The sequence below is a fragment of the Hypomesus nipponensis genome, chromosome 19 (genome assembly GCF_054491055.1).
Source record: "Hypomesus nipponensis isolate SF chromosome 19, ASM5449105v1, whole genome shotgun sequence".
Lineage (NCBI taxonomy): Eukaryota > Metazoa > Chordata > Actinopteri > Osmeriformes > Osmeridae > Hypomesus > Hypomesus nipponensis.
This window is the reverse complement of record NC_140379.1, coordinates 12,476,467-12,500,921: the sequence shown is the minus strand read 5'-3', so window position 1 is coordinate 12,500,921 and position 24,455 is coordinate 12,476,467. Positions and strand designations below refer to the sequence as shown.

Genomic DNA, 24,455 nt, shown 5'->3' with positions numbered 1-24,455 from the left:
CCTAGAGCATGAGATTGACTTTTCACATGAATTCACATCAGCATTTTAGCCGATGAGGTAAATGTCAGTACAGTGTTGAAATTGGTTTTCATTGTTTTCAACAAGGAGTTGGATCCTAATGTATTGTGGTAAGGTGTAAGATTACTATGAATATGCATATATACACAGTATATATACACAGGAGTTGTTTCTGCAGTTACAAACTAAACAAACAATAAACAGTGACAAAGCTCGGTCCTGGTCCAAATGAATTCCCTGAAAATGTTATCTGACCTGGCCAGAATCCATGGGGTTCTGGGTCCCTTTCCAAGGCACTATTGACTGACAACCATTGTTATTCATCATGTTTGGACCTTTTATTTGATTGTAGCTTAAACGCTATCAGGTTCAACTGTGCGTCCAGTATGTCAACAGGACTGCAGGCTCCAGTACCAGCTCGCACAGCTGACTATCGCATCACATGTTTGTTTTTTTGTCTTGTTTTTTTTCCGCTCATGGACATGGTAATAGTCAACACAAACCATGTCACCATGGTCTTCGGATAACAGGCTCCCTCGGCCGCATCCAGGGATGTGTGCATCAGAGGGTTTGACTCAACACAAGCACCCACTCTCTTTCTCTTATCTGTCCTTCTCCTTTGACCTTTGTATCTTTCTCAATCTCCGAGCCGATGAGCCTGTTAACCACTTCGACTAACTGATATGAATCATTTATATAATATACATTTTCAACAGAACTGCCATTGGCATCACACTTTGACTTGTTTTTACTGTTAAGACAGGACAGCACAGGCAGGCCAGTGTCACAGATAGCAGATAGCCTGCTGTAAGCATTTGCTTCTAAGCAAAACCCGTTATCTACTGACGTGTTAACACACCAAGCATATTTCGCTTCTCATTATATATGATCTTCTTTCAATTACTCATTGCACCTCACTTTACATATGCACATCGACAGTAGGTCTAAATGCCCAACCCACATATCTGCATGCAGACTCAGTGATGAACCTTGTCTTTTGTGGCTCTTCTGTAGTTGTAACCATTCCCTAGGTGTCTGGTTGAAAGTGCTTCGTCGTTGCTTATCTCTACCCACCTTGCTGGTGGCCATTACAAATGACTGTTTGTGGAACTGTCTGTTCAGTGTACGTCAGAATTTGGATTGACACACACCTGTGTGCGTTGACTGTCTGGGTAACTGTTCAATACGGCACTATGCAATAAAGAGCGTCTCCAAACACTGACGTAGTGTACAGTACATTGCTGTCAGGGGCCGACTGACGCACCTGGGATGACAGCTGGGGAGGCTGTGCTGGTGTGGAGAGAGGACAGAGTGCTTGTATAATGACAAAAAGCTCTCTGGGATTTGTAGTCACTTTAAATTTAGACTTCAGAATGTGACAGTAATGAAAATGTTCAAGACTTTAGCTTGAACCATGTTTACGATGATATTACAAAAAAGACTAATCTGTTTTATATGCATTTTCTTCTTAAATATGTTTTTCTGGTTCTGAAGAACTGCGTGTTTTGTTTGTTTACAGTATGCCCAATTATTTGTCTGCAAAATTGTGTGGCTGCAACAAAAAAAACATTAAATTGTCAATTATAAATACCTCACATTGTTGAAACAATTCAGAACCTCATGTGACCCACCCTTTTGAAGTAACAGCGGAAACAATCTTTTGTGAGCCGGTAAGTGTACTGGGTCAGGTGGAAACTGTGACTATGATGCTTTGTCCTCAACCTCTGTGTTTGTGTCTACAGGACAAGCTCAAAGCAGGCATCAGCACCAAAGAGCAGGAGCTCAAAGACTACCAATACAGTATGTGCAACGCTCCTAACACAATTAACACCATTAGCATGTGAAAAGGAAGAGACGCTCTCTGTTCTCTTTCTAGTAATGCTTTCCCTTCTCCCTCTGTGGCAACCCTACTATTTTAACAGGAAATCATGGATATTCCACCTTTTATCTTTTAACAGCTTTTATCTTCACCTCCAAGTGACACCTACACACTGGGTGCTGAGTGCACATGCACACACACACATACACACACACACACACACACATACACACACACACACACACACACACACACACACACACACGTGCAGACAGAATGCTGTGGATATGAGGAACACATTTGGTGCCACACTTATACATTCACACCAGAAAACAAACACAATACCTGTCGTATTTTGTTTCAATGTTAGCTTCAAACTTCTTGTTTTTCACCTGAAGTTGTATTCTTCTGTATAATTCTTGGATAATATGGATGTTACAAAAAAAATTCTGGACGTGAAGGTGTTGCTCTCCATCCCCTGACATACTGCATGTCTTGTAACTGTTCATGAGCTGAAACCATTTTCACCATTTGTTTTGTGTCTCTCTCTTTGTTGCTCTGTAGTATTCAAACCCATCTTTGCCTCTGCTAAGATGTGTATCAACCCCAATGCTGAGATCGAGCTCAAGTCCCCCAAAGCCAACCTGTACCTGGAGGTGCAGGACATAGCAATAGAGATGACCAAACCTCAGGTACACACACACGTTTTCATTGTCATTCTTGTGGGGACTCACATTTCAGTCCCAACATCCTGTTATCTCAAACCCCTAATCTTAACCCTGTCCCTCGTAACTCTAACCGCAAAACTATCATTAAATCCCAACTCCAATTCTAACCCACACCCAAAACCCCTTACAAATAGCACTTGAACTTGTGAAGACTAAGAAAATGTAATTGCTGCATTATCCAACATATTACACGTGCATGTTTTACGAAACGTCTGCTATTCTCACCTACTATGACATTTTGGTCGTCTGCTGTTCACTGACACATCTGATGGTTAGCAACCCAGCGTTCCTGTTTATAGAAAGCTCACCGTCAGACTTGTAATCACACATGCACTGTCTGTTAGTCCCTCTTCAGTGTGGAGATGGGAACTACAGTACTTAAAGTACTCTTAATGAACATGGGTTGCAACAATCCATGCATCTCGTTACATTATTCTGCCAAATGATATATGTTCATGGTGACCAATCATGACCAGAAACTTTGGAAAGGATGTTGAATATCCTCATATGAATCATCCTGATTCTGTCCTGTCCTTCAAACGCTGATGTGGTCTGATCTTCACCTCCCCAGTACCTCACCATGATGGACCTTCTAGAGTCCATCGACTGCATGGTGAAGAATGGGCCCTACAGGAAGTTCAGACCAGATGTCCCTGTGAGACAGAATGCCAAGCACTGGTAATTGCATCCAAAATCCAATTCAACCTCTCAAAAGAAATGTCTGTGTTATAATGAACACATAAACCACTTGAGAGTAGACCTGCATTAGTCAGGGTACGACTGGAGAGTTTCATCTTACGGTGTTGCAGGTGGAAGTACTGCATGACCAGCGTGCTTGAGGTCCACATCAGACGCTTTAACCAGATGTGGTCGTGGTCCAACATCCGCAAGCACAGGCTGAACGTGAAGGCCTACAAGGCAGCTTACAAAGCCAAGCTGCTGACACAGGGGAAACCAAGAGAAGATGTGGAGAAACAGATCCAGGTAATTCTTCAGTTCCAGACACAGTTGAGAGGAGTTGGTCCAGTCTTTTGGTGAAATCTCAAAAAAACCTTGTTCTCAACCTGTTTTGTCCATGACAGGACCTGGAGAAAGGGCTGGATGTATTCAACATAACCTTGGCCAGACAGCAAGCGCAAATGGAGGTTGGTACAGAAAAGCAGCTTTTTTTTCCTCCACCTCAGTTTATATTGATCCTTTATGAAGGACAACAAACAGTATATTTTACTGCTCTCCCTTCACTCATCTGTACATGCCTTTTTTCTTTTCCCATGCCTCCCACACCTCCTTACTTCGTTCCCTCCTCCCGTCGCTCCGCAGGTGATCCGGTCAGGCCAGAAGGTGGTGGCCAAGAAGGCGGCGGGGGGGCAGAAGCAGGGCGGGGGGGCTTCTTCAGCAGCTTGTTCGGCAGAAAGGAGGGCAAGAAGAAGGAGCTGGAGGACACCCAGGAGCAGGAGAGTGAGTCCCCCTTCATGTCCCCCTCCTGTACCCATGTGTCACCCACAGAGTCTTTTTGCCGCGGGAAAAGCAGATAACGCTGTATTAAATACCGCACAGCATAATACTAGCTCACGCAGTGTTCAGCTGACTATACAACCCACTTTAATACTGTATATGCACTGTGGTAGTGGTACACTGTGTTTGGACTGAAAGTTTACCGGATGCTTCTCTCCCACCCATCAGGCACGGGCTTGGATGAGCTGATGACCGCTGATGAAAAGACCAAACTCTACACTGCCATCGGGTACAGTGGCAGTTCACACAACCTGGCCTTACCTAAGCAGGTGGGTGCTTGGAAACACACACACACAATCTCACACTAACTTCTAACGTTTTATTCATTTAGCAGACATTTGTATTCTTAGAGACACACATGAAGGATCAGAAGCGCACCATTTTAACATTCTCACAGGAACACATACACATCATTTGGGTGTTGATGTTCTGTACGTGTTCCAGTACGTGGCGGTGATCATCACCTTCAAGCTCTTCAGAACGTCTATCACGCTGAGGGAGGAGCCTAACGTTCCAGAGATCCTCAAGGTCCAGATGATCGACCTGAGCACCAGCATATCTCAGAGGCCCGGGGCACAGGCTATCAAGTAGGTCCACCTCTCTCTCTCTCTCTCTCTCTCTCTCTCTCTCTCTCTCTCTCTCTCTCTCTCTCTCTCTCTCTCTCTCTCTCTCTCTCTCTCTCTCTCTCTCTCTCTCTCTCTCTCTCTCTCTCTCTCTCTCTCTCTCTCTCTCTCTCTCTCTCTCTCTCTCTCTCTCTCTCTCTCTCTCTCTCTCTCTCTCTCTCTCTCTCTCTCTCTCTCTCTCTCTCTCTCTCTCTCTCTCTCTCTCTCTCTCTCGCACGCTGTGAAAGGACCACATGAACTCCTGTCAATGTGTGTCAAGTGGATAGTCCAACAACTGGGCTTCTCCCATCAGATAAAGCAGCTCATCAGTGCACATCAAACAGAAACCCTGCGCTGATTTGGGTGTAACCCAACAGCGGAAATATGCACATGAAACCTTAATGTAACATAGTACTGGCTCACAGCGATGGCAGTTGCTATCTAGCCTGCAATAGCTCTAGACCAAGATTAGATGGTTGCCACTCAGTTGCACGGTAGTTACACGTGCAAGTTGCACACACATGCACACACACTTTGTGACTGAAAACCCATAAACCAATTGACTTACTCCCTGACACACACACACATTATGTCCAGGTGTCCCACTCTACAGTACACACACTCTCTCACTCTTTTCACTCACTTCTCTCCCTCTCCCCCTGTTCCTCGTCCCCCTCAGGGTGGAGGCGGGGCTGCAACACTGGTACGTGACTGGCTTGGAGCAGCAAGGGGAGGTCCCCTCCCTCATCGCCTCGGTGGGAGGCTCCACCTCCTCCCTGCTCAGTATCCTGTTTGAGCTCAACCCAGAGGACAGCCCGGCCGACCAGCTGCTCCGTGTGCACTCGCAGCCTGTGGAGATCATCTATGACGCGGTACTCTGACACCTACAGTACACACTGCACTCTATGCACACGTGTGCTGCGGTTCGGTGTAGTTTACATGTGGACATACGCAAAGATACTCATGCTAACATCTGTTCCCGTTGACCTCTCGCCCACCCTGTAGAACTCATACAAGAGACCTGATATTTCCTGACTATTCTTCTTTCTCGCCTCACAGCTGTACACACACACCCGTGCACACACACACACACACACACACACACATGCCCCCCCTGTATCTAACTGCAGACCAACAGACATTGTCCAGCCTTGTTAATAAAATCAATTTCATTTTCCCTTGAGGCAAAGTGGGTAATGTTGTGGATAATGTAGTGGGTTATCTAAAGGGTCGATATTTATGATTTACTATACACCACAGCTCAAATACAACATATTGTTAGGAAGGAATTTACTGCATGTTGTACTGAATGTATGTCATGGATGTGTTTTGACATCGGCCCACCAGTTGACAGTGAACAGCATGGCGGAGTTCTTTAAGACGGCGAAAGGCGTGGACCTGGAGGTGCTGACCTCTGCTACCCTCATGAAGCTGGAGGAGATCAAGGAGAAAACCGCTACTGGTACGCACCCAGCTCGAGCTTTGCACAAACACCTAGAAACACACTCTTGTATACGCCTTCAAAGAGCGATGTTTGGGATCCTTTTCAAAGCACAATTGACTTCCTGTACTCCAAACGAGAGGACTGCTCTGCTGCTGCTGGGGCTTATCACCTTGATGTTCTGTCAGGCCTGTCACACATCATTGAGAACCGTAAGATTCTGGACCTGAGGATCAACCTCAAGCCTTCCTACCTGCTGGTGCCCAAGTCTGGGTTTTACCAACCCAAGACTGACCTGATGATCATCGACTTTGGTAGTTTACAAGTGAGTCAAGGAACCTGAAGTTATTAGCAATGTTGTGCGAGTGTGTGTGTATGTGTGTCTCATATGTGCGTTGTATGTAGTTAAACAGTGTGGACCAAGGTAACCAGCAGCCGACGTCTCCCAGCTTCTCCTCCTTGGAGGAGATCATGGATCGAGCCTATGAGAGGTACTCCCTGGAGCTACGCAGTGTCCAGGTCCTCTACAGCAAGTCAGGTACACACACACACACACACACACTCTCTCACACACACACAGTATTAAAAATGGCAAAAGGAGTATACGATTGAAACATAATGATTATCAAATGTGTCAATGTATTCATCATTTCTAGTTATATTTCATAATACTGTATGTGTACCTACATTGGCCTACCTTGGGAGATGATGGTGTTGTTGCAGAGTTGTCTTGGTGCCCATGCAGATCTCTCTGCATCTCTCTCTCCCCAGGGGAGACATGGAAAACTGCTCGCCTCCAGGGCTCGTCCATCCAGCACATCCTTCAGCCAATGGACTTCACCGTCCAGCTGGCAAAATGCATGGTGGACAACGACGCCAGAATGGCCAGGTACACCGGCTCAGGCCAAAGATACATTTTGGTCGTGGCCTCACATTTTTATGTAAATTATTTATTCATTAATACCTCTTTTCATTGTTTTTGTAAACTAGCATCACAATGGTTTTTGACGTTGAAATATAGGTAAGGTATTGGTTTGTGTGACAGGTTCAAAGTGTCAGGGGAACTGCCATTGCTCCATGTGAAGATCTCAGACCAGAAGATCCAAGGTGTTCTAGACCTGGTCAACAGCATCCCCCTTCCCCTTATGGGCTCAACCCCCTCCACCCCTACTGGGAAGGTACACTTAGTACAGTCCATTAAAAACACACACACTCGATTTTAGGGCTGTGTAGATACACTGGGCCGTTTTGGGGTTATGTTAGGAATAATATTGTAAATACTGTGGAAAATGTGTACAATTCATGTGTTTCTAGGTGGTGTCGCTAGCTAATGCTAGACCAAGAGTTCTAAGTATAAACCCCTCAACTCTTCCATATGCAATGGAAACAGGTATTGATTGCATGTACATTCAATCTCTTGATAAACTAGCATAGGTATAGGCAAGGACAGTTGGCAAGTGACAAAGATCAGTGAAGAGCTGTGAAACAACAGCGCCCCCACCAGGTGACTGGAGAGACCATTATCCCCACAACTGCCTCTCGAGGTACAAATTGCCCTTGGGCTCAGATGCAGAATTACCTTATCCTTACTGGATTTCAACCCTAATCCTAGGACAAGAAAACAACAGGCTGTAGATTAGGATTTAGGAAGGGTATATTCCCCTATAAGTGTAAATAAGATGGTATACATTTCCATGTCATGAATTCTTTAGTCAATAGTTGGTGACTATTTGTTGCTGCATGTATGACTTGTACACTACACTGCATCGTAATGCAGTGTGAGAAAACTGTGTCCATGTTCTGCTCTTCCATAGATTCTGATGAGGATGCCAGTGAGAGGTCCATGATGGATGAAGACCACCGGCACACGGCCAGGGAGGAGCTCACTGACGTGCAGTTCAAGTTTGAAGTCAAAGCGGTACAGAAGACATATGGATGAAAGATACTATAAATCACAGATATTTTGTTTTTGTATTCTCACGATCACGACTTGAGAAAAAGTTGGTGTGTTGTGATCTTGAGATACAACTTTCACTAGTAGTGGACTTGAGCCTATTTGTGATGGACAGTACGTCTTAGGCAGGAACCATCAAATTGTTAGATTAGACATGACGTATTGTCGAACAATCATGTTTTCTTTAGTTACTTGTAAAAGAAACTTACACCTACCTGTAATGTGTGTGTGTGTGTGTGCACGTGTGTGTGTGCACGTGTGTGTGTGTCATTGTGTCCCTGCTTAGGTGCTTCTGGAGTTGACTCGTCAGGCAGACCAGGAGAACACCGTGCTGGCCCTCAGAGTCACCCAGCTTGGAGCCGAGGGCAAGATGAGAACCTATGATCTGTCCATCACCTCCTACCTCCGCAAAGTAGGCCTGGACTACTGTGAGATCAGAGGTGGGCACATACGCACAAACTTGGTTCTGTGAGTCATTGAGTGCTTCCCCTCTTTTTGAAACAAAAAGGCCAAACAGTAAAGACATTATCATCTGAGTGGTAATTTTCTCTGTGTTTGGCAATGGTACCATCTAAAAAACGACAGCTGTCTCACTTACTACAGTCCTTTTAATGTGCCCAGATGATTCTGCATCTAACTTCAGAGTAACAGCTCCAATCAGGTTATTGCAGTGGAAACGCTCTTTTATTAGCATATTAGCATACAACCTTGAGTGAACACAAGTTCTGACCTCCTTTTTTGTCTCTCAGATGCTCAAAATCAGCCTCTTCACCTAATCAGCTCTTCTGACAAGCAGGGCTCTGACCTACTAAAGGTGGAATACATCAAAGTAAGTGGACCTCACAAGCCCTCTATTTGCCTCTAATTCACTCCAAAAGCTTTGCACTTTAACGCAAAGTGAACAAGTAGAAGTATCTATTTTGGTAAATGTTATGATTAAAACATAATTGTGGTCTTTCTTTGTGCCCCAAAGTAGACCCATACTTGTTTTCACCCCTTTGTTTTGGTTTGTTTAATGATTTTTTCCAGGCTGATTCTAATGGTCCAAACTTCCAAACCATGTTTGACAACACTGAGCAAACACTGAAGGTGGGTGATTCATTGGTGTTTCTTCTCTGTTGCCGAGACAACAGACAGTAGATGCTGCATGAGGAGGTGCCCTGTAATGTGTTTATCAAACACCATTTGTCAGCTCTGTACTTTAGCATTGACAGACTATAAAACACTTAGCATGGAACTATTTTATACACTTAAAGTACTTAAATACTTAAAGCTGCATTTAAGGTCCTCACTTTTCCATGTCATCACTGTGGCAAGTTCCACATGATCATAACCGATTATCTATACCATATAGATTATATAACGCCTCTTGTTTTACCAAAATAGGTTTTTACAAACTTATTTAGAGGTTGCAAATATTTGTAAATTATTTGTTTGATTCACTTTATGTTCCCTTAATTAAATGTTTCTAATAGAGGCTTACTAATTTCCTGGCAGATCTAAATTTTGGACAGATTCGTGATTATTTATTTTATACACAAATAATCGGATTGGACTGTAGTCTATAGTGGTCAGGCTGTTGTTCCAAACATATGTCGTGCCTGCAGCTTTGGAGTGATGTGACCGTGTGTGTATACAGGTGGAGTTCTCCTCTTTGGACTTCCTTCTCCATACCAAAGCTCTTCTGTCTACCATAAACTATCTGAACACTGCCGTGCCCCAAGACCTCACCACCACTAAGGAGCGTGAGGCCAAGACACGGGTGCAGAAAGGCCGACAAGGCAGGACAGGTATACTGACCTGGCCACACTCTCATACACCTCAAGGAGCCTCACATTGGACCGTCTCAACATCCATATGGTTTCATCAGCCAAATATTGTCTCAAGAACATTTTAATGATCCCTCAAAAGGGGAAAAAGTATTTGGTCACTGGAGGATTTCAAAGAACTTAGTTTACAATTCCCCATGCTTTGCAGTGTTGAAAGGATCCAAAGATGCCAACGTCTTCAATTTGAAGTTGTTCGCCATGTTGGGTTGTTTCCGCGTGGAGGTCTGTGATGACCGACGGAACATCGCTGACATCAGAGTCCAAGGTAAAAGCAGCTTCATGTGCTACTGTGCACTGTGGCTCCCAAATGCAGACTGGTCCTTCACTCTGACAATTATACTGTTAGAACTAAGCACTTCAGACCCAGGATCTTCAGCTGTTTATGCACTATTTGTATGTTGCTTTACATAAAAGCTTCTGTTAAATGGAATTAAATATAATGGGAATGATTGTGAAATGAAAAATGATTCAGGCCATTTAGTTTCATTAATATGCACTTCCGATGAATGTATTTTGTTGTACACCTTCCATTATCATTTCCTTCATTAGGTATTGATGCTTCTGTGCTGGTTCAGGCCAAACAGACAGAAGTGTTTGCAAGGCTCAGAGACATTGTAGTGATGGATGTTGACCCCAAAACAATTCACAAAAAAGTAAGATGTATTTTACTTTGCGTGTGTTGCATTTTTGCTTTAAAACCCATTGGTTCACACATTGCTCTTGCTGCATTGATTACTTGTGTGTCGATAATTGCGAGTTTTACACAGAGAAGTAGGTACCTAATTGACGAATCCTGCACGTTATTCTGTTTCGTGAATCTAACAGGTGTTTGCTATACGGTGTTTTGAAACATGATGTTGTGTGACTTCCTGTAGGCGGTGTCTATCATGGGGGAGGAGGTGTTCAGCTTCAAGTTGTCGCTGTACCCCTGTGCCACAGAGGGCGAGGCCTACTCTGACACCTCCAAGGTGGACGGCAAGGTCACCATGAGACTAGGCTGCATCCAGATTGTCTACCTCCACAAGTTTCTCATGTCACTGCTGGTGAGGGCGAGCTATACCAGCATCGCATATCTGTTAGTTCCTACAAACACAAAACCGATTGTAGTAGAGTTGAGCAAGATAACAATAAATGGGGATGGGTATAGCTCAGTGACTGAGTGTTTGACTGCAGATCAATTGCAAATATTATTATTTTTAAAGCAGTTTGTTGTATGTTTAGCAAATTATTATTATTATGGATGGCAATGTATCCTTTGATCTTAAATGTGTAGTAAGCAAAGCGTCCATAATGCTTTTGTTGGTGTGGTAAACTGTACAATTCACTTTTCTTTGCCAAAACTGTCCTTAAGCTTTTGTAAGATTCTCCTTTCGACCTCTTTATGATGGAAATCATCCAGAGGACACTTCCCTGTTCTCTCTCTTGTATCAGACAGAGCATGTTTGCTGTGTATTTGCTTTCATTTATTTCTCTCCTTCCTAAATCTGTCTTGTTCTTTCCAGGCCTCTTTTAGCTATCAGTATCCCTCTCCTGATGAGGTACATGCGTTGGCATGAAGCATTAAACTGCATTAAACCTTTGCTTTGCAGCTTTATCCAACGATGCTATCACACCCGTAAATCCACACTTTAGGCTAATGTCACTTTGTAAGCCAGACCATTTTTGGGGGAACTAGAGAAAGTGGTCTAATACTTTCCCCAAGACTAACACTATTCCCAAAATGCATCTTAAGTGTAGTTTTTCCAGGTGAAAGTTTGTTTGATTTTGGATCTGGCTTAACTTTGTCAGGAAACCATGTCCTTAGTGTTCCCAGTCACTGTGAGACACATGCATCCCCTGTTTTAGGGTTAGAGTTAGAGTAAAGCCTCCATCCAAACCCTTTAGGATGTTGACTGTGCAAATCAATGGTATTTGAAACACCGGCCTGACCTTTCACTCACAAACATCAACCGAAACACCAACTCAGATATGAAGTGGAAAGTTTTTATTGATGTATGTGAACAGGAAGAAGTCTCAATGTTGATGACTATCATCTTGCTAGGTCCACCTTTTTTGTGTGTTTCCCCACCACTCCTATTGTGTGACCTAATTGTTGAGTTGTGTGAACTATAAAAAATGAAAAGCACTCCTAATTAATATTTGATTGGAATTCAGATTGTATTTGGTATGGTATCCGTATTCTACTAAATGTTGTACAGCTGCGTTTTAGATATTTACTTAAGGAGAGTGACCTATTTGTGAAAAGTTCATATCAACTTGGAGTACAAACAGCAATTAAGCGAATGAGCACATGCTGTAGAAGAGATTGAGGCTAGCAAACTATAGCTGGATATATGCATTTGTTGGATGCAGATGTGTTTTGACACTAAACACACACTGAATATGATGCTATGGGTCTTGTTTGCATGTTAGTATGGCTCCTGCCTTTTAGTATCTTGTCAGCACTTTGGGTAGTTCTCTGTACTGGAATGGTTTGTCTGAGCACGAAAAAGGAATGCTTTTCATACACAACATGTAAGAGTAACCAAACCTCACTTTTTCATGAACGCTTCTAATATCACTCAACTGCCATTTGTAAACTTGCCTACTCAGTGTTCTCTTCCTTCTCTTGTTCTCCCTGTCATACACGTGTGAGAATTCACTTGAGTAAATTGACATTGAGTCATTTCTAACTAGCCTAAACCTTTGTATTACTTACTTAATATATTTTCTTGCATGAATACCTATCACCAAATCACCTTGGGGTCGTGAAATTCTCACACATTTCCAACAACTCCTTCTAACTGTGTTTTCTTGATCCTCATCATGGCTTACATACTTATGGATTCATGCACAGACAATCTGAGACCTTTTGTATAGTATTGATGGGAATCTGCTATGTTTCCCAGAGGTTTGTGGACAACTTCCAGACAGCCAAAGAGGCCCTGAGTGCAGCCACTGCTCAGGCAGCAGAGAAGGCAGCCTCCAGCGTCAGGGACTTTGCCCAGAAGAGCTTCCGTCTCTCCATGGACATCAGACTGAAGGCCCCCCTCATCATCATACCACAGTCCTCCGACTCCCACAATGCCTTTGTGGTGGACCTGGGTCTGATCACCGTGGGCAACAGTTTCAGTCTGATGTCAGCCGAAGGGCTCCCTCTCCCAGCCGTGGTAGAGAAGATGGATGTGAAGCTCACCCACCTCAAGTTGTCCAGGTGTTTCTTTGTGTGTGTTTGTGTGAGCATATATATATACTTGTGGGGTAGTACAGTTTATCATTTAATTATTGTATCTTATCTTTTATTTTAGAACTAGTTTGAAACCAGATTCTCCACAGCCAGACATCGAGATACTCCAGCCAATAAACTTGGAACTGCTTGTCCACCGCAACCTGGCAGCCTCATGGTTCACAAAGATCCCTGGGGTCCATGTCCAGGGGGTTCTCACATCTATGAACGTAGGTGCATCCACCTCCATCACTCCAAATCCCCTCTAGTAGAAGACACACATATTCTGAGTGAGTTCTCAAAGTTTGCATGGCATGTTTTCTTGTCATGTTTTAAGCCTGCTTTTTTGCCTTGTTTCAGATGGCACTTGGGCAAGAAGATTTTGCAGTTCTGATGAAGATCCTGGTTGAGAATATAGGGGAGGGAAGCAAAGAGCACAGCATAGATGTGAAGAGGCAGGTGGCACAAGGTAAGAATGATTGACAGAACCAGTCAACAATGAAAATTACCCTACATCCTTGAAAGTTGAACTACACAGTCTGTCTTTGCCTCCATTGGACTTCCTGATTTACAGAGAAAGCAGAAATGGTCGAACAGCAGATAGACATGGTGTCTTTACCACTTGGTTCTAAAAGTCGGCATGCTTTGACAAACGGAGGTCCCAGTGAAAACACAGTCAATGTCCTCCTCAACTTTGAAATCAAGGAGGTACAGTACAGTTGGACCCCTACACCTTATTCTAGTCGGCCTTATCCACCATCCAAGGAAATCCATTTGGCCCAACTGTCCTTTTGTAGATGACAGCTTATACAGAGCTTCTTTTTTTTTTTCATTTCCATCTCTTCAGGTGGTGCTGAAACTGCAAAAGACCAGGGATGAGAAGGAGAATCCATTCCTGGTTCTGCATGTGGCTCACCTAGGTATAAACACCAAAGTCCGAAAGTACGACATGGACGCCACCACATACATCAAGAAGATCACCATGAAATGCCTGGAATTTGCAGGTCGGTTTCAGTTTCCGAGTCTGAAATGCATGCCACCGTACACCTTATTATTTTTGCTTATACACTTACATGTTTGTGGAGTATTCTCTTGAAAATGTGTATGGTTTCTCTGTGCAGATTCCAGTGGCGAGCCGCTGTGTCTGATCAGTTCTTCTGTAGAGCCTGGTGCTGAGCTTCTCAAAGTGCAATACTTTAAGGTGACTCATACTTTGTCTTTGTATTTCAATGCTAGGGTTTGAATTCTGACTCACCAAGCTGAAGGATAGACAGCCGGGCTTGTTAAACAGACAATCACGTTGACAGAGGCATGATGCCATGCGTCTGCCATATCATATCCCATGACAGCCTTTTCTAAGGCCGGGCTTTTTGTGCTGAGCACCTGTGGTGTTTGGCGTCAGGGCAACCCTGTTATGTCCTGGTGTTTTTTTTAGTTCACTTCCATTTAGGTACAGTAATGGTCTACATTATAGACAGTTCAGAGATTTGTTAATGTCACAAGCAAACATCGGCCGGGATGGTGATGACGATGATGCAGGCTTGCACAATGCTTGATGAAATGGGAGGGGGTGAGAATGGTTCAAATATGTTGATAAATGTTGAGGTGGAATAACATTTCTTTAACATATCGCTTAGCAAGATTGTCAATCACGGTCTTTGTGACTGCTCTTTTTCTTTCTTCAGGCTGACCGAAATGGGCCAAATTTTGCAACAATCTACAACAACATCGAGCAGAGGATGGATGTAAGTGAGCCCATCGACTGTTGTTGGCCATTAAATGACAGTTTTGTCTGCATACGCTTGATTTGCATTCATGTGTAAGATTATTAACACATCAGTCATTGCAATTCCTTTATGGCTTTGAAAGGTCATAAAAAAAACCTGTGTGAAGCCTGCCGACAGCCCTGTCTCTTTGTGTGACTGCAAAATGTCCCAGCTGAATGATCTGCCCGGGAGACTGAACACAGTGACTCTGACTGGCCTCATCTCGGATCTCTCATATCTTCCTTTCTCTTTTTCTCGCCCTTTTGTCTTTCTGTCCATCTCCAACTTCATTCTCTCTTCCATTGCCACCCCCCTGCATCTCTGTACAGGTGACATTCTCATCTCTGGACCTGTTGCTCCACACTGAGGCTCTGCTGTCCACCATGAACTTCCTGTCTGCGGCCCTGTGCCCCAGCAGCCCGCCCTCACCAGAGAGGGAACCCAGACAGAGGGCTGAGGAGAGCAGGGCCGTCTCAGCCAAGTCAAGTAAGCACATTTAGACACCCACATTCACACACGTTGCAATAATAAATCATGTATTCAGACATGTTTAGTTTTTTTGTGACATCTACGGGGTGGATTTGAACCTGGGATCACTTGCTAAACAGGGAAATGCTCTACCATTGAACTATACCCTCCCCCATATACACACACACACACACACAAGGTAGGGCAGGGATTTGACCAGGGTAAATACCAAATTCCTGTTATGTGACCCAACTTGATTCAAACACATTGGTGAGAAAACAGTGCCCGATTATCTCTGGGAGGTAAGTAATTACTGTATTGTGTGTGTGTGTGTGTTCAAATATCCTGTCATTGTGTTCAAACACGTGAGAGAGAGATAAAGAGAGGAGAGCACAGCGAGGCTTAATATACAGTAAAAAGTAAAGAGAGACAGCACACACTACAGTCAAACAGATATATACAAATACAGTTTAAACTGTCTCACAGGCTTTTCCTGCCCTAACAGGTTCTAAACAGCAAAGTCAAAACAGTGACCAGAAACTGGTCTGGCAAACACCATAAGTAGGCCATCCACTTCAACCCACTACCTCATCATCTGTGTATTCAATACTCATGTCCTACTGTATGTACTCTACTGCCTTTGCAAGCACAAGTTACACACAACATTAACTGCTTGACCTATTTCCCATAATGGGTTACTGTGTCAATAGAGCAGTGGGACCCTTTGTGATTATAGCCTATAGCCTGTCTATAATGTTTCAAAATAGACCCCCCACACTTCTGAGCCTTGTTCACCTGAAGGACCCTGTATTTCTGTTGAGTGCTGTTAAGTGTGGGTGGCTTCCAAATCCCCCTATCTGCTCTTCCATAGCCAGATGATGGAAAATGCAGTGTGAAAACAGCTTCACAAAGGGCCCTGTGCATAACAGACCATCCATGATGTCATACTGGGTATCGGTCATTCAAAATGTGATTAATGCAGCACATTGAGTGCGTTAGAGTCCACCATTGTGTTATCTCGGCGAAAAAATCCTCATGTATTGGTTTTCGGGGATACATAGCTTTTTCTATGATCAACTGCATTTTTGACACTGCCCGTTCCCATGCCAGCTGCTCTCGGTTCGCCTTCGGACAGTGACGTGATAGATCTGAAGATCACAATGCGGTTAGGGGCTTTCAACGTCCTGGTGTGTGACCAGAACAGCAACATGGCCGACATCAAGATCCAAGGTAACCATTTACTCAAAACTATAACCTTGAACTCTGAACAAGTTCATTTGAACGCCCCTACCTACTATGTATGTGGTGCTGGACTTCTGTCCAACATGATGGTTGACTTGAGCGTGTGTAAAGACTTAAATAGAAAATGTTTTGTTCTTGTTTAGGCATTGATGGATCTCTGCTGATGCAAGGACCCCAAACACACATATCTTCCCGTCTGAGAGATTTCATCGTCATTAATGTGGATCCTAAAAGTATTCACAAAAAGGCAAGAACGGCATTATACTGCCAACTCACTTTGTAATATTGGCATTTGCGGCATCATTGTGGACAAATACATCATTATAATGGGTAAATGCTGCTGTCAATACATTTAATTTAGGACAGGAATTTGACATTTAGTACTGAGAAAAAGCTTGTAACTTGTTTTCTTTCTTCTTGCAGGCTATCTCAATAGTAGGGGACGAGGTGTTCAGTTTTGCCATGAGTCTGACCCCCAAAGCTACGGAAGGAGCCGGATACGCCGACACATCAAAGGTGGACGGCAAGCTCAAGCTGAACGTGGGCTGCATCCAAGTGGTCTACCTCCACAAATTTGTCATGTCTTTACTGGTACGTCATCACATGTTCATTTTCACATCGAAGCAGCCTTCCTGATGACATGTTACGTGTATTTGATTTTCAAAAATTGATATGTTGAAAATGTTCTTTCTTTTCTCAGAACTTCACCAACAACTTCCAGACAGCCAAAGAGGCCCTGAGTGCAGCCACTGCTCAGGCAGCAGAGAAGGCAGCCTCCAGCGTCAGGGACTTTGCCCAGAAGAGCTTCCGTCTCTCCATGGACATCAGACTGAAGGCCCCCCTCATCATCATACCACAGTCCTCTGACTCCCACAATGCACTGGAGGTGGACCTGGGTCTGATCACCGTGGGCAACAGTTTCTCTCTGCTTCCTGTAGAGGGCTGTCCTCTGCCTGCAGTTATTGATAACATGGACGTACAACTCACGCAGCTTAAACTTTCCAGGTATGCTTTTCTTTTATTGCATGCCATCATTTAGCAAAAGTCAAGATATACTTAATATTTCATCACATATGTTATATTCTTATAACAAAACTACATACGTTAGTAAGTCTATTTACTATTCAATGTTCCCTCAGAATTTGCTTGGATACTGAGTCCTCTCCGCCTGCCACTGAGCTCCTGGAGCCTCTCAACCTGGTCCTGACTGTGAAGAGGAACCTGGCAGCTGCATGGTACCCCAAGATGGCCGCCATCGAGATCGATGGAGACTTAAAACCCATGAAGGTACGTGTATACCTAGCTGTGTGTACGTAGTTTCATCATACACTCTTTTTCGCCAGTTATGAACAAGGGTATGTGCAAGGGTCTATGCTACAATAGTGTCACAAAGCAGACTTTTTGTTGAAATCTATTGGGAATGTGCCTTAAATTCAGCAGTAAAGTAGCCTTACAGTCAACTGTTTACCCTGTTTCACTAGCAAGAGTAGCTTAAGCCAAGTGTTGGTCCTTGGGTCCTCCTCAGGTTGCCTTGAGTCAGGGCGATCTGACAGTCCTGTTGAAGATCCTGACGGAGAACATTGGAGAAGCTAGCGGCCTGCATTCTGAACCCCAGACCAGTGTTGACGCTTCTCAGAGACTGGCAACCACTCCACAGTGGAAGACGGGCTCCCCTGTTAAAGGTTAGAAGGCACAAGCAAACCGTAGAACACAAACTGAATCCAGTCCGTGGATATCGGGATGTAAATGTTATTTGTGTGTGCGTGTGTGTGTGTGTGTTAATTTGATGTATTTCAATATCTTGATATTTTTCTCTTCTCCCCAAGGTGGCTTTGAGAAGCAACATGAATATAATGACCAAGAGGAAGAGGAGCCCCTGGCAACGATGACCTTCAATTTTAACATCGAGTCACTTGGGCTGGTCCTCTACAGTGACGATCCTAAACAGGTAGCTGCCCAGGGTTTCATAGATGCACAAAGCCTCAAGGACAAACATAAACACATTAGTTAGTATCTTGTACTAATTACTCAGGAATGGCAATGTTTTCTTAAGCAGACGTAGTTTATTGCTAACGTGTGACAACATAAACACTCAATCTGAACGCTTAGCAACTTGTTGTTCCAAGCAGTGAACTGGATGTAATTACTAGGTTTGCTTAACTGACATGTTTGGCACAACGGTTCAGCAATTATTGATTTTTTGCTGGCCAAGTGAACTGTTTGTCCGTGGTCCCTGACAGAAGGCAGCTGTGAGCCAGCACCAGTGTGGCATGCGACTGGGGGAGTTCACCCTCCATCTGATGAAGGCTTCAGGGAAGATGTTCAACAACGACACCATGGAGGTCAACACCATCCTCACGGCCTGTACCCTGGACGACCTGAGGACGGGCCTCCAGAGGGTCACCTCACGGTGAGAGAGAATCAGGTCAGACCTGCTGGGTCATGTCCTGGGTCCATGTTCTGGTGAGGTGGTGACTGAACAGCAGCTTCTGTTGAAGGATGCACACGCTCTAACTCACCCGCTCATTTAGTTGACTTGATTGTTGGTCCGAATGAAATTGAACCTACATGACAGCACTTACCCCTTTCCTGTTAACCCGCAGGATGGTGGGCAAGCGTGATGAAGAGAGCGACCAGGCCATGATCGACGTGACGTACCGACAGAGCGCCCAGGAGCGCGAGGTGGTCGCTGTGCTGCAGAATCTCTACCTGTGCGCCAGCGTGGAGTTTCTCATGGCCGTGGCGGACTTCTTCATCCAGGCCATGCCCCAGAGCCCTCCAGTGCCCGCGCGCAGCGCCCAGCCCGACAAGACCGTCCAGCTGCCACTCAAACAGCTTGCAGAGCCTCGCGCTCGCACCAACTCTGGTGAGGACATCTGGGGATTCCTCCAAAATAAAACATAAGCATTTTTGCTGTGACATCGCAGTGAACTGAGAAAATGAATAACTAGCTAGAGTACATTGTAGTGTATAGTATTTGACTACATCCAAACCATAGGCTTTTTTAGCACTTTTCCTCTGAAAGAAATATGAACTGTATAACCATTTGGCCCTCTCTCTGCTCCACCCCAGCCATGCCCAAGACCAAGCTGCGGGCGGTGGTGGTGGACCCAGAGGTGGTGTTCGTGGCCAACCTGATGAAGGCAGACGCCCCGGCTCTGGTGGCCTCCTTCCAGTGTGACTTCTGCCTGCAGGCCCAGGACAATGGCACCCAGAACATCAGGGCCAATCTGCGGGAGCTCAAAGTCCTGGCCTGCTCCTTTATTAGGAACAAGGAGGACAAGTCTGTCACCACGGTACCACGACGATTTGTGATACATGTACATTTGTAGATTGTTCTTTTTTGGGGGCTGTTTGTTCACCTCACTCATTGTAATCCACATTGGGTATTGCTTCATAGGTTTTGAAGCCGTGTTCTGTTGCCCTGGAAACTACAACCCTGCCCAATCAACCTCTAAATGGATCTGTGACTGTTGAAGAAGTAATTGTTAAGGTACATATTAAGTAGGTTGTACTGTTAAGGTCCGACGCTAAGCAACAAACACACCGTTGATCACACGTTGATCACACTTTTCCCACGTTGGTAACATTTTCAAACATCCGTCTTCTCCAGATCTCTCCAGTCATCCTCAACACTGTCATGACCATCACCGCGGCCATGACAACCAAATCCAAGGACGAGCAGAGCGAGCAGACCAACGAGGAGGTCAGCTCCCTGTGGTCGGTCATGGACATCTATGCCTGCAACTACTGGTTCCTGGGGGTGGACACAGCCTCGGAGGTGACCGAGAGCTTCAGGGACCAGGACGGGGGGAACATGGGCGAGAGCTTCGCCGTGGACGTCAAGGTGGTCCAGGTGACCATGGAGTCGGGCCTGGGTCACAGGACGGTGCCGCTTCTGCTGGCCGAGTCCTCCTTCTCTGGGACGGCCAAGAACTGGTCGTCTCTGCTCCACCTCAACGCCGACATGACCCTAGAGGTGAGACTGGGGGAAAAGACTGAAGACACCTTCTCATGGAAACCCGTTTCCGATACACTTTCAGACAGATTGTGTGGGATATTTTGTTTGTTACTCGACTTGCTTTTGTGGTCCCAGTAAGCATCAGGCATGTGCAGGAAGGCTGATGGCTGAGTGTGTGTCGTCTGGCCTCAGGTGAACTACTTCAACGAGACCCATGCAGTGTGGGAGCCCCTGATTGAGAGAGTGGATGACGGCAGGAGGAGATGGAACCTCAAACTGGAGGTAGACGAGAGCTCCAGCGATCACACTGACGAGGACAGTACAGTAGTTAACTGCCACAGTCTTTCAGAATGTCAATACAGATCACTCAGTGACCTGGCCTAACCCATTTAGCTTTGTTACTGACATCCTATCATATATTAAGTTGGGAGGTTTATGAACTCCTCTGACCTCAATAATCACTATGTTTAACAATACACTCAGATAGCAATATCATTTTACAAGAATGAACCCTAATCGGCTCATCGTTTCTATCGCAGTGATGTTTGCATTTTACAGTGGTGATTTTGTTCTTTTCAAAATGTCATTGCCTCCTTATCATTTCCCCTGTAGATGAAGAACAATCCGGTCCAGGACAAAAGCCCCATGCCCGGTGACGACTTTGTTATTCTCCCTGAGCCACGCACGGCCATCAACATCTGCTCCAAGGACACCATGAACATCACCATATCAAAGTGCTGCCTCAGTGTCTTAAACAACTTGGCACAGGTACACACAACTCTGCTCTGTATGTTAATCCAGAGGCCTGGTCAACCGAGAACAGGAAATAAAGCATGTAAATACGGCTAGATTAGATTTGTGATTCAACACCCGACAAAGCCAATTGGGATTTGATTGTGTGTTATAAGCAAGATATTTCAATTGGTTAGGGCCATTGCTCTTTTTGATTTGATTAAATAAGACCTAGGTACATACAGCAGTCTGTTGTGTGGCCTCATTTTCTCTCCGAGTTGTACTGCTTGCAGATGAGGGTATGTATGCATGTGGTCACTCAAAACACAACCGGATCAGCTGCTGTGTTTTGTTTGTAGTCAGAGATGTTCGAAGATAAAAAGATACCTAGGACCCTAAAAGTGCTACCTACTTAGTATTTTACTTCAGTTAACATTTGTGTAAAAGAAAATATAGGGAGTATGTGTAATTATCCAGACCTCTGTTAATAACATTTCATGCATTCATCAGTTATTTGAGACTTTGTGTAGCCTACTATATACAGTGTCAACATCTTGGTATTTCTGAGCAGGCATTCTCCGAGGGCACTGCCTCCACTTTCGACCACTCCCTGAAAGAGAGGGCCCCCTTCACCATCAGGAACGCGCTGGGCATCCCCCTGATCGTGCAGCACAGCTCCAGCCTGCGCATGCTGGACTCCCCCGCCCAGGGCAAGCTGCATGAGGTGGGCGTGGAGCAGAGTGTGGACCTGGAGTACTCTGTGTACCAGTCCTCCAGAGGGAAGCTGTCGGCCCTGCAGCGCCAGGAGAGCTGCCTGTTCAACCTCAGCATCGGTCAGTGCAACCCTTAAATTCATGAGCTTATATTCACCCCTTGCACCCCTCTTTAGTTGTATCCCCATGCTAAATCCTCTTGGTTCCAGCATGACTATAGGGAATTGCTGTCAAACATGTCAAATGAATGAAATCACACCTGTTGAAGGGAGAATTGTCCATTTGATTCCATTGATAATGTGCCGTGGCAAATTGACGACTGCATCACAATTGTGGGGATTTGTGGTTTCTCTCTTATACCATTAAGCGCTCTCATTCAGCAATGATTAAGTATCTCCAGCATAGTCTGCACTGCCATTGTATGTGATGCAAGTGTCCCCCCCCCCAGTGCCCGCAGGCTACAGCGACATCTCCAACATTGCCGTGGACAAGCCGGGCCGCAGGCTCTACAATGTGCGCGGGCCCATGACCCAGGAGGCCGTGTCGGTGCTGATGCAGATAGACGCCTCAGAGGGCAACAAGGTCATCACAGTGCGCTCGCCGCTCCAGGTCAGACGCCTGCTGGACTCCCGTTCAAAGCTATTAACGGGGCGGCACAAATACAAATCCTGATTCAACTCCCTTCCGAACATGGGTGGGAGCTTTGAAGGCTCATTTTGTGCTGTTTCATTCCAGTTCAAGAATCATTTCTCGGTGCCCTTCACCTTACTGAAGTACTGTCCTACTTCTAGAAGCCTGGTCGCCATCGGAGTGGCCGAGCCAGAGAAAGAGTTCCACGTTGCTCTGGAGTCCTACAGGTACAGCACACACTGCTGAAGCTGGAACGCTCTCTGATTGATATGTTTTGAAAGGATAAGGTCTTTGTAGCAAGATGTAGCTAGCACACGTGATCTATTTTTGGACCCTACCCTCTGCTCTCTTCGCCCCCCCCCCCCCCCCCCCCCAGGTGCCAGCTGTTCCTGCGCCCCGCGGGCTCCCTGGAGGGCCAGTACGGCCCCTCCTCCACCTGCGTGGCCTGGAAGGAGCAGGTGCACCTCAGCTCAGAGGTGCGCTCCCTCCTGCAGTGCCCCTCGACCGACAGCAGCTTCCTGCCCCTCATGGTGACCACGCTGGCCGTGCCCGACGACCTGCGGCACATTTCCAGCCAGGGCGAGGACGACTGGGACCCTGCCTACATCATCCACCTGCATCCCACCGCCACCCTGCGCAACCTCCTGCCCTACACCATACGCTACCTACTGGAGGTAAGGGGAGCTGGACATGGACTGAGTCCCTGAGTATGAGCCGTGTCAAAAAATATCTTTCAAAATGGCTTATTTTTGCTCCCCACAAAAACACAGGAACCGTTTTGAGAGAGCACACACCAGTCCTAAGCACTGTCTGTGTTTTTGTGTGAAAGAAGATACATTTTTGCTTTCAATATAGAATCAAATTGTTTTAACGTTTTTTGCCTATTGATCCACACTCAGAACATCCTGTATATGACTTCAAACATTCACGCCCCGGTCGTCCCCCCGTCCCCCCCCCGCAGGGCTCGGCAGAGTTCCACGAGCTCCAGGAGGGCAGCACGTCCGACATGCTCAACGCCCGCATCGGCGGCGAGATCATGGAGCTGGCGCTGGTCAAGTACCAGGGCCGCAACTGGTGCGGCCGCATCCGCATCAGCCAGGACGTGCCTGAGTTCTTCCAGGTGTGCTTCACCTGCGAGTCGGACCCCAAGCTGAGCCTGGACACCAGCGTGCACGTGGTCCGCGCGCCCGGCCGCCTCCTGCTGTCCGTCTTCAGCCCCTACTGGATCATCAACAAGACGTCCAGGGTGCTCCAGTACCGGGCGGAGGACGTGGCCGTCAAGCATCCGGCCGATTTCCGAGACGTCATCCTCTTCTCCTTCAGGAAGAAGAACATCTTTAGCAAGAACAAGGTCGCTGCTGAAATGTAGATTTAGTCAGAAGTCATGACCAGGCCCAAACGCATTGGTCTGAGGCAAAATGTAAATACACTTTTCAACTCATAGTACGTCTCTATTATTAAAACGTTAGCCAGAAATGCTAAGAATTGAAAAGGAGGCCCTTATCGACCCAAATTACAGCAAGAGACAGGGCCAGGGAGTTTTCAGCCGATCTTTATGAGGATGGATCAACACTTTTTTGCAAAGTCTGTCAACATTCAATCGACCATATCTGCCGTCAAATTGTTGTGGAACATCTACGGTCGCTCCGACTTAAGAACAGGAAGGCTAGCGTAATTCCGCAGATTTCCAGTCTGAATAACTGCAGAAAATGTGAAAAAAAATCAGCGTATTACGTTTGGGCCTGGTCATGACATCACAAGAAACAACAAATAGAAGTGTTGCCCCCAGCAGCAGAGAATAACTTGCTCCACACTTGGTCAACCACAATACC

At 45.5% G+C, this 24,455-nt stretch overlaps 1 protein-coding gene across 1 annotated transcript in view; it reads left to right on the top strand.

Annotated features, from left to right (window-relative positions):
* The window catches only part of vps13c (vacuolar protein sorting 13 homolog C), a 48,626-nt gene that overhangs the window by 11,184 nt on the left and 12,987 nt on the right, over window positions 1-24,455 (top strand). The window contains 52 exon segments of the mRNA XM_084681612.1: window positions 1,761-1,818; window positions 2,402-2,529; window positions 3,137-3,243; window positions 3,375-3,549; window positions 3,648-3,710; window positions 3,886-3,945; window positions 3,948-4,023; window positions 4,249-4,349; window positions 4,525-4,667; window positions 5,362-5,554; window positions 6,030-6,144; window positions 6,312-6,448; window positions 6,529-6,661; window positions 6,895-7,012; window positions 7,169-7,301; window positions 7,438-7,513; window positions 7,938-8,041; window positions 8,364-8,517; window positions 8,827-8,906; window positions 9,107-9,166; window positions 9,717-9,867; window positions 10,055-10,171; window positions 10,456-10,559; window positions 10,782-10,949; window positions 11,409-11,444; window positions 12,795-13,099; window positions 13,194-13,341; window positions 13,472-13,580; window positions 13,686-13,819; window positions 13,959-14,115; window positions 14,233-14,312; window positions 14,797-14,856; window positions 15,207-15,363; window positions 16,456-16,575; window positions 16,731-16,834; window positions 17,011-17,178; window positions 17,288-17,592; window positions 17,727-17,874; window positions 18,113-18,269; window positions 18,414-18,535; window positions 18,828-18,997; window positions 19,191-19,453; window positions 19,660-19,883; window positions 19,988-20,080; window positions 20,201-20,566; window positions 20,741-20,830; window positions 21,161-21,316; window positions 21,852-22,113; window positions 22,442-22,602; window positions 22,729-22,850; window positions 23,000-23,297; window positions 23,585-23,974. Of these exon segments, the coding sequence (XP_084537738.1) occupies window positions 1,761-1,818; window positions 2,402-2,529; window positions 3,137-3,243; window positions 3,375-3,549; window positions 3,648-3,710; window positions 3,886-3,945; window positions 3,948-4,023; window positions 4,249-4,349; window positions 4,525-4,667; window positions 5,362-5,554; window positions 6,030-6,144; window positions 6,312-6,448; window positions 6,529-6,661; window positions 6,895-7,012; window positions 7,169-7,301; window positions 7,438-7,513; window positions 7,938-8,041; window positions 8,364-8,517; window positions 8,827-8,906; window positions 9,107-9,166; window positions 9,717-9,867; window positions 10,055-10,171; window positions 10,456-10,559; window positions 10,782-10,949; window positions 11,409-11,444; window positions 12,795-13,099; window positions 13,194-13,341; window positions 13,472-13,580; window positions 13,686-13,819; window positions 13,959-14,115; window positions 14,233-14,312; window positions 14,797-14,856; window positions 15,207-15,363; window positions 16,456-16,575; window positions 16,731-16,834; window positions 17,011-17,178; window positions 17,288-17,592; window positions 17,727-17,874; window positions 18,113-18,269; window positions 18,414-18,535; window positions 18,828-18,997; window positions 19,191-19,453; window positions 19,660-19,883; window positions 19,988-20,080; window positions 20,201-20,566; window positions 20,741-20,830; window positions 21,161-21,316; window positions 21,852-22,113; window positions 22,442-22,602; window positions 22,729-22,850; window positions 23,000-23,297; window positions 23,585-23,974 (7,659 nt within the window).